The sequence below is a fragment of the Lampris incognitus genome, chromosome 8 (genome assembly GCF_029633865.1).
Source record: "Lampris incognitus isolate fLamInc1 chromosome 8, fLamInc1.hap2, whole genome shotgun sequence".
Classification (NCBI taxonomy): Eukaryota; Metazoa; Chordata; class Actinopteri; order Lampriformes; family Lampridae; genus Lampris; species Lampris incognitus.
In genome coordinates, this window is record NC_079218.1 from 36,688,654 (window position 1) to 36,698,718 (window position 10,065).

Consider the following 10,065-nt stretch of genomic DNA (forward strand, 5'->3'; position numbering starts at 1 on the left):
TTTACTCATTCTAACAAATTAATCAGAGCTAACTGTTATGCTGAATAACTTGTGGACCGCAACTTCATTTGGAACACTTCAACTTTATTGTGTGCTGCACATCACAACTTCAACCGCCGTCTTTATGTATTTTTCCACAAGCCTATTTTCAGCAGACTGTCATAAAACTGCCACGCTTACTGCGGCAACTACAGCCACGACTAGTGTGGCTCATACACAATGTTTCTCCACCCACCCCCCATAAGAAACCACTGAAACAACACAGTTGTGCTTGCACTTGAACCCAAACTAACTAGAGAATCAGGTAGACTGCCAGTTACCAGCATAGCCATGTGGATTAATCTGCTACATGACAGACTATGCTCTGAGCACGAGTGTAGGAAGTCAAAAGTCTGTGACATAGTCTTTGAGGTAACTTGGCCTGACCTGGACTCAGGCCAGATAGGCTTCTGGGTCAGCCAGGGGTTCTGCTGACTCACGTGGGCATCCAGCTGGAGCCTGCAGCTGCTCAGCTTGGGAAATTGAAGTCCCCAACCATAGAACCCAAGTCCTCTTTAGTCCCTGGGTCTGTGATAGGGGGGCGGTGCCACCTTCCGAAGTCGGCTTGCATGTCACCGTGATCCATTAGACAGGCAAAAGGTGGCTGGCCCCAACTGATCGGTGACCTGCATCAGTGTGGCCCAAAAGGAGAGCAGTCTATGGTTCCAGCTGGGTCGGCGAACCCGGAACCAGTCAAGCACAGCAAAGAGAGCTGGTCTCACCCTCCGTCTCCTGTTAAACTGCTGTTTCATTCTACGCTGATGATCTGTGACCTTGCTGCTCTGTTGGGGTGCTGCTGCTGGTGTAACAACTGCAACGCTGCAGGTGGCTGCAGCTAATCCAGGGGAAGCTGCAGCTCACATCCCATCATCAAAAAGGCTGGGGAGCTGCCACTCGTGGAGTGTGGTGTTGCCCGGTAGTGCAGCAGGGTGCAAACTGAGGGCCATTATTTGTAGTGATGGTGTCAGGGATGCCCCACCAAGCAAACAGACGCGAGAAAGTCTGTGACCACCCGAGCTGTAACGGACCCTATTGCAACCACCTCCGGCCACTTCGAATGGCGGTCATAGGCTACCATGAGGAAGCACTGATACTGTGGACGCCATGGAGCTCACCACAGATGTCCACCTGGATGTGTTTCCAAGGTGTGGGTGGCCACTGCAAAGGCTGCAGAGGTGGCAGCGGCAGTGGGCCTGTCTTCCGACTGGCAAGGCAGGCCGTGCAGTCTTTTGCCATAGTCTCTATATCTCTGTCAATACTCGGCCACCACACTAAGCCTCTGCAGCATTGCTTCACCTTCATAATGCCTAGGTCACCTTTGTGTGCCATAGAAAGGACACACGCTCTCAGGGTGCTGGGGATGACTGTGCCGAGTCCCTGGGCCACACAGACATTGTTCCAGCAAGACAAATCGTCCCTGACTCGATGGTAAGGCACGAGCTCTTCTGGGACTTTCGAGGATCACCCCTCCCGGATGAAGGTGCGGAGCTTGGGGAGCGTGGCGCTGATGCAAGCTGGAGGTCCTGAAGGGAGACTGCGGCCTGGAGTGAGGTGTGGAGCATGTGGATAAGCTCCGGTTCTGTTGTGTCTGGGCTTGGGTCTGGTGTGGAGTTGGGGGCGGCTTGAGAGAGCAGGTCAGCAGGTCCACCACCATGTTCTCTCTGCCGAGAGTAAACAGTATGGTGAAGTTGTATTACTGGAGCCTCTCCGACTAGCAGTGGATCCTCAGTGGTTTGTGCCCCAACCCAGTCATAGCAAGCAGGACTGTGAGGACCTGGTGGTCCGTTCACAGTGTAAAGTGCCGTCCATGCACATACATGTGCCACTGCTCACACACCCAGACACAAGCCAGTGGTTCCCGCTCCCCCACTGAGTACTTCTGCTCAGCTGAGGTGAGGGACCGAGAGGCGAATGCCACTGGGCGTTCAGTGCCCTGTTGGAGTTGAGACAGCACAGCTCCAACCACCGTACTGGAGGCATCACAAGTCAGGATTGTGGGGCTTGCCAGGTCAAAGTGTGCAAGCATGGGCAGTGAGGTGAGCTGTGCCTTCAGTTGGCGAAGAGAGGCAGAGCAGGCATGAGTCCAGGTCCAGGTTGCATCCTTTTTCAGGAGCTCTCGTAGTGGGGCAGTGGTTGTGGCGTATGCCAGTTGAGCTGGGCAGGACGGCTTAGGAAGCTCACATATCCAGGAGTAGTGGCAGGCAGGCACACCCTATCTAATCCCACTGTGCACCACTTAAACAGCCGGGAGGTGGCGCTCACCGAATGAATGGTCACTGGTGCTGGCGGACCAAGTGAATGTGGCGCTGGCCTGGCGGCTGGGGGGCAGAGTGACAGACCCTGGCAAAATGGATCTCTTTGCCACAGCGTTGACACCTCTGCCCCTTGGCAGGACAGGTCGGGGCTCGGGTGGGGTGCGATGAGGAGCCGCAATTACCACAGGTCCGGCGTGCTGCTGCACTCTGGCGTCTGACAAAATTCACCTCGGGGCTGTCCTCCGGGGCCACCCTGGGCTCGGAGACCCGGTGGATGACCGCACCGTCTATGTCAGTAGCATGGGCTGGAAGGTGCTAGTTGCGACTCTAAACCAGCCGCAGATTCAAGTTGAAATGCTATTTCAACAGCCTTTGCCAGGATTAAATCATCAGGGGACATTAGAAGTTTCTTCCTGAGTTTAAGGTTATCAGTGTGTTCAGCTAGCTGGTCCTTTATTAGTTCATCCTCGAGTTCCCCAAACTTAATGAGGATGGTAAGGCCCCTTAGGTCGGCTACGTAAAGGTGGACTGACTCACCCGTCTGTTGCCGTTGTCGGTACTTGATCTACTCGCCATACCGGATGTGCTCGGGGTCCTGCGACTACAGATGACATCACTACTTCACGCATTATGATAGGGTAGGGGCTTGGGTGGGGGCAACAGTAGATTGATATTCAGACACAAAGTAAGCATCAGTCACAGCAGAAGCAGAAAAATATGGAAACATGATGTATGGAGTCGACACTCGCCCCATCCGTCCCCTTTCCTCGCCCATCCTCTGTAAATTATAACCCCAATAAAAGTATTTTCCTTTTCACAAAAAAAAAAACGTAAACCGCTCTTTTTACGTCTTTTTCCGCAAGCATATTTTCGGCAGCCTGTCGTAAAACTGCCGCGCTTACTGCGGCAACCACAGACGCGACAGGTGTGGCTCGTGGGCTCATACACAACGCTAACTACTGTCTACAGCTCCAGTTCATTTATATGGTGGTTTTTATAAACTTGCTAATCGAATCAGTATGTTTTAACAGGTAATTTCATCCAACACCTGTGGGTTATATATTACTGAAAGATAGCGTGGATTAAGTGTTAGTTAGTCAGCCTATGCTAGCGCCTGCCGGCCAAGGGAGGTCGTTCGCCATTTTATTAAAACAGCGACGTCAGTGCGATAGCCTTGTCTACATGTACTCTACGGTAAATGTGAGTCCATTTTGCAAGTGCAAAACAGCGAGAATGGTTTAGACACCGAAGTTATAAAGCCAACTAGACTGATTTCAGCATAGTAGTGAATTACAAATGAGTGAATAGAATAGGAAAGAATGTGAATTTTTATAATTGTATTTTTGCAAGAGCAGGATAAGCGGTTTGGATAATGGATGGATGGATGATGTAATTCTATTTAGATACATTTCATAGGTTACATCTCTGATAAAGGTAGTTTTGCTTTGACGCATTTCACTATTGGATATACTTTATATATTTTGAAATGTTGTATACACGGACACAAGCAAAACACATTGTGAATACAGTGAACGTGAAGAAAAAAAATGTACAAAAGACAATTGGGCTACTGTTTGCATTTGGGGGGGGTATTTTAACTGAAGGAATTCATTACACAGATCCCACCATGTTGCATTCTCTCTCACCACTGCCCTATCATCCATTTTATTGAACCCAATGAGGAAATGCAAACATTTATTATGCTTAGTTTGTTTTTATAAAATTATTTTTTTAATTTTGAATAAAACTGGATTGCCACACATTCACACTTGAGAGACTCCTTGTAACCTGCAATTTACAAATGAAATTCATGTCCATTTTATAACAGAAATACCCGTTAAAGACACCAGCAATGTCTCTTACTATCTTTTAGTGACTGTAGAAATTCCAAACATAAAACCCAAGGGTTTGCCGATACACAGCCCACCAACATGACCAGGTTTTTTTTCCTGTTGCAAGCAACGTGTAGAGCTAATACAGACATGAGAAGCACTTTTGAAAGAAGATGAAAATGTTCTCTCATTCAAATGTGAAATGCATCCATATATTTGAATGTATAATTGTTATATTAATATGTCATTTAATTCTTTATTCAATTGTAACATACGAAACTTGTTTTTCCAGGCGTTAGCAGTATGTATAAGCACTGATTCTCTCTCTCTCTCTCGCTCCCTCTCTCTCCTCTCTCTCTCTCGCTTTATTTGTTCCCCACCCTCCTCAGGTGGATGGGTAATATTGTCTAGTCAGGCTCCAACATGACCATGTTCCAGCGCACCACAGTCATTCTTTGTGAACACCAGGTCCTATGAGGAGAAAAAGATGTGAGTGTACCATATGATAATTGTTTGTGCTTTGTTTGTGTATGTGTTTGTGTGTATGTGTGTATGTGTGAACATGTGTGTGTTGTCTAGCATATGCATGCACATGCACATTTCCGTAGTCAACCAAACAACAACCCAATACAGACACATTTGTGGAGCAAAGGTATGATTACTCATCATACCTTTGCTCCACAAATGTAAGCTGAATAAAATAGACTTATTTTATCAGAACTAGTTGGATGGAGTCCATTTCAAATTGGAGATTAGACCATTTGGAAACTCAACAACAACAACAAAAACAATACCAATAATCAACATCATAATCATCATTATCTTCATCATCATCATCATCATCATATAGGTCAACAGTAAAAAGTTACCCAGTGTGGCTCATCTACTGATTGAATATGAATCTTCTCTCACCAATGAGCTCAAATTCTAGTTGTTAACCGATCACTAATTCACCTGTATTAGAGTGCGGCCTATTTCAATTATTGGATCTTTCCTGGTATGGAATGTAATGGAAGTGAATGAACATCAGCCCTGGATGATATTATGGGCATAGGGGCTAAGGCAAGTCATGGCATTATGCTGTGGGACTATCACCACGAATTTGTATTCAGGTGACGCGGAACCAAACATCCAGAAAGCACTCAGCATTTTTCATAATCTGCATCATAATCTTTAATCCCCCAAAATGACCCACTGGCTGACCCAGTAAACATCAGTCTGTGTGAGTGCATCTCATCAGTGTTAGTTTGTTTATGGTGTTTTATTCTGCTGGGATGTAGGCTTGTCTTGCTGCCTGCCTGCCAGCCTGCCTGTCCTGTTTTCCCAATTCTGTTGCATGCTAGGTCATGGAGACAGAAAGTTTGAATTAATGGACTGTTTGTTCTGTAGACAGTCTTTGCACCTGAGAGAAGAACGTTCAGTTAGGTAATTTTGAAAGAAAAATTAGCTAATCCACGTAGAAATCATTAATTTATTCATTAGATAGTTCGATAATTCATTCATTCATTAGTTCATTCATTCCTTTATTTATTTTTTGCTCACTCATTCCTTCAATAATTCATCCAGCTAGCCAGGTTGCAGACTCTTTATGCAATGATCTTTTAGACTGACTGCCACAGTTTAGGTAAACTTGTAAGCAAAGACCTTGTCTCTCATTCATGGAGGAAAATGGCGTGCTCCATAAAAAAGATGCTATTTCAGATTTCATGAAGACTTACCAATATTCATTATTCAGTCATTCATTCTTTATTCATTCTAGTATATGCAAACTTAATCCAATTCAGGGCCCTTAGGGGCTGGAGTCTATCCCAACAAGCGCTCAGCAGAGTGCAGGGAGACACCCTCAATAAATATATTCTATTCTATTCCTGTTTAACATATAGCCCAACCTAATAATTTATATTCAGCAGTAAAATTCTTCCTATTCCTGTATAGTCTGGTTTATTTTATGCTACTGTATGCTGTTCATTGCATCTATGGTCTTACCCCATGGCACTTCTGCGACATTATGATGAAGAGCTGTCTCACGGTTAGGGCCAGCTTCCTCACCTCCAGTGTGTATGAACAGCGTCGTACCCGCGGGGCCTCCAACTGGGAGACATAGGTCCTCATCTTCGACATGACACACTCATTCTGCCGGGATGAATAACAGTTAGCATCTATGCAGTATGGTCGTTGCAGTCATACAGGCGTACAATTCAAATGAAACTAAATGTGTTTCTCGCAGGTCACACAGTGCAACTGTTAACATCTACCAGATCTGGCATCTCATCGCTTGGCATCAAAATCTTGGCATCACAATGGGTGCAATGAAAGGAATACATAGCAACGTGACTGTCTGGACATACATAGCCATTAACACCAAAAATACTGATTGTCACAATGTCTTTTAAAAATATAGGAAAACATTTTATTTGGCTGATATGGCTTTGTCAACATAAAAAAAAAATTAACTGTTATCATGCTCATCTTCACAGGTCTACCATCTCTGTACTGCTGTTTACAATGACCAAATCTGGTCTTTACATTAGTAAAGGATGGAAATAGAAAAAGGATAGAAAATATAATAAATAAATAAACCTAAATACTAATCTAATAATATTTATAATATCATATAACATTATATATAATATTTATTTAGGTTTAATAAATATAAAATAAAATAATAGAAACAGAAAAATAGAAAAAGGATAGACATAGAAAAGGATAGAAATAGGAAAGATATAATCATTTATTGCATCATAATGAAAATGGTAGCAGTAATTTTGGACAAAACCATGAAGTAGTCCTACTTACATGGATGTCCATGTAGAGATCTGGAATGTGTCTCAGACAGGTTCTCTGAAAGGCAAGACCAATATGTATAAAACGTGGTTTTCAAACATGTCAGTGGCAAGATCATACCATAAACCCTCTTTGAAACATTGTCCTCCCTCGTAAGAAATTGGCACTGGATATTTTAGAACAAAAGGCTCTGTAGCATCTCGTGAAAAATCATGTCACGCATGACTAAAGCAAAACCTAACTAAAATGAATTGCATCTAAGCCCCCCTGTAATGGTTGAGCATTTTGACTTGTTTTCTTATTTTGATTCAGCAATATGCATTTTATAACATCATACATGCATACACATGAATTAAAAAGACATTTCTAATGTGGTCCTGGCTGAACAAATTTGACAGTCAATGCAAGCTACAAACATACACTTAATTGCACAATTAACAGTGCATATGAAAGCATCCAGGCCCAATAGCTCTAAGTCATTGTAAAGAACAAAAAACAAAAACAAACGTTGTTGTGAACAACATCACACTCCGACTTACATTTTCAGGGTTGCTCTTTAACTCTGCTGCTCGTTGGGCGATTTCTCGTGCCATGTTGAGTACCTTGGTGTAGCATGTTGGTGGATGGTAGGGCAGGCCCAGTACCAACGGCACCAAAACCAGAACCAGCAGTGAATGCTTTAAAGTAGCCATCACCATCTGATACTTTGTGGCAGACTGTCTCAGTGAGGCAGATCTGGTTTTATATGTCATCAACACAGGCATGCAACCACAAAATGCATGTACACAAACTCAGACATGCCCATGTTTACTTCCAAATGGATTATGCAATAGCAAAAGAATAGCATTCTTTGTCTGTTTTTCTGTCTATTGTTAATTGATTTATCTTTTTGTGTGTGTGTGTGTGTGTGTGTGTGTGTGTGTGTGTGTGTGTGTGTGTGTATGTGTGTGTGTGTATGTGTTTGTGTGTGTGTGTGTGCGAGAGAGAGAGAGAGCAAGAGACAGACAGGCAGACAGAGACCTGGATAATAAGCTCTCTCTCTCTCTCTCTCTCTCTCTCTCTCTCTCTCCTGTCTCAACTCTTGTCAACTACAGGCAGATTCAGAAGAACATGATACTTGTTTTTAAAGAAAGAATGTGAATACCCTTAAACTGTGACTGACAAATAAGGTATTGGTTTACTTTGAAATAAATCGGTCAGTTATAGTGAACATTGATTAATTAATTAATTACGTTTCCTTTATTAATCCCCTTGAGGAAATTCAGTGACTGCAAATTAACCTATCCTAGCTGTGATCTGTGTAGCAAGGAGCATTGGGCTGCCACCTTCATTCTGTGCCCGGGGACCAACTCCAGTTCTTTTCCCATTGCCTTGGTCAGGGGCACAGAAAGGAGTATGAACTCTAACCTGCATGTTTCTTTTGATGGTGGGGGAAACCGTAGCCCCCGGAGAAAACCCACCGCAGACACGGGGAAAACATGCAAACTCCACACAGAGGACGACCTGGGATGACCCCCCCAAGGTTGGACAACCCCGGGGTTCAAACCCAGGACCTTCTTGCTGTGACAGCGCTAACCACGTGGCCACCATGCTGCCCAAATCTTAGTTCCCTGACCGGGAAGACATTTACAACTGACATTCTTGTGTAAGAAGTGGGGTTGTTGTGAAGCATCTTGTGTGCTGGTGTAGTGTTCTGTGCCTGTCACGTCTCACTCTCAACCTTTACCGCTGGCTAGCAGAAATGTGAACAGGAGAGCCGAGCACGTAAGTCTCTCCCTGCCAGTACATAGCCTCTCCAACAGCAAGCCCTATGTAGTGCCTCCTCGTGGCGACACACGGTAACTGGGTACACCTTGGACCCTGGCTGAACTACAAGGAACTCGGAGGAGGTCTGGCCCCTAGACGTGCGGTACGCAGCCCCACCAGTGAAGGGATTTTCCCTGATGCCCACGAACCAGCCCCCAGCTATGGGTTGAATAGTGCTACTGCCTGGTGGACACCTTGGGGGAGGAATAGGCTACGGGGGTAAACTCCTACAGAAAATCTACATGCACAGTGCTGTTGTTTTTTGTTTTTCTTGCCCTTTTGTATCTGTTTAAGTTGGAGAGTACTGCTGGCGTCGTGTGTGGCTGCCGCTTCTCCCTCTCGTAGCCCCCCCTTCCCATCCACCCCTGTATGTCTATGCTATGTTTATCTGTTGTCTTGTTTCACTGCCGTTTATTGTAAAGCAACTTTGAGTATTAGAAAAGTGCTATATACATTTAATTTATTATTAACTATCTCCAGTTGCCATGAGTAAGAAAGCAAAATTAGACATTTTCACTTTCTTTCACTTATTGCTCCAACTGGAACGAGTTGAAAAGATAAGATAAGAACTTTATCAAACACTGTAGGTAAACTGGGTCATACTGGGTCATGTGAAGGATATAAATAGATTTTAAGTCAATATTGAGAAATTGAAAGGTGGCAGAGTTGCTAAGTAGTTAGCATTGCCCTCCTGTGTAGAGTTTGCATACTCCCATTTTTTCCCAGGGTTCAAACTCTAAATTCTCCATAGGTGTGATTGTGCTTCTTTGAGAGTGTCAGCCTTGTGAAGAATTAGTGACCTGTCCAGGGATTCTAGCCGTCTTCCACTCACAACCTGATGCCACCTCCCTACAACAATAAACTGGTTTAAGCAGATACAGAGAAAGAAAGTAGACATCTCCTGCTAGTCCAGACACCAGCCGACTACTGCTTCTGGCCCACCTGTTTGTCTGCATGGCTGCTGTGAGTGGATGAATGGATGAGAATATGTTATCAAGATGCCGCCGTGGATGGCAGCCTCGGTACAGCGCTCTCTAGTACTTTGTTTTAGTTTAGCCTCTGTGCGTCTGGTTATTCAAACCCGATTACTTTCACTAGAGAAGAACTGCTTAACATTAGGCAGTTAACTCCAGATAGTTTTTCACCAGTTTTCGTAAAGCCGCAAAGTATCTTGGGGATCTTAGTTGGAGGAAGAGCGGCTCTCTGTGAGCCATGGAGGTGATGCAGATGGGGGAAGCAGGCTGGTGGGCTGATGAGGCTCCAACTGTTGGGATTTCGATCTGCACTCTCAGCGATTCACCTGGGGAATCTGCGCTCCATGCCCAATAAAATGGACAAGCTGCTTCTCC

At 44.7% G+C, this 10,065-nt stretch overlaps 1 protein-coding gene across 1 annotated transcript; it reads right to left on the reverse strand.

Moving 5' to 3' along the window:
* Positions 1-1,825: 1,825 nt before the first annotated feature.
* On the reverse strand, positions 1,826-7,602 carry zmp:0000001268 (CYTL1 domain-containing protein). The gene is made up of 5 exons (XM_056284291.1): positions 7,450-7,602; positions 6,923-6,967; positions 6,113-6,259; positions 4,555-4,597; positions 1,826-2,193 (listed from the first exon to the last, which is right to left on the reverse strand). The coding sequence occupies exons 1-5, from the start codon at positions 7,600-7,602 to the stop codon at positions 1,826-1,828; spliced, it is 756 nt and encodes a 251-aa protein (XP_056140266.1).
* Between the last annotated feature and the right edge of the window lie 2,463 nt (positions 7,603-10,065).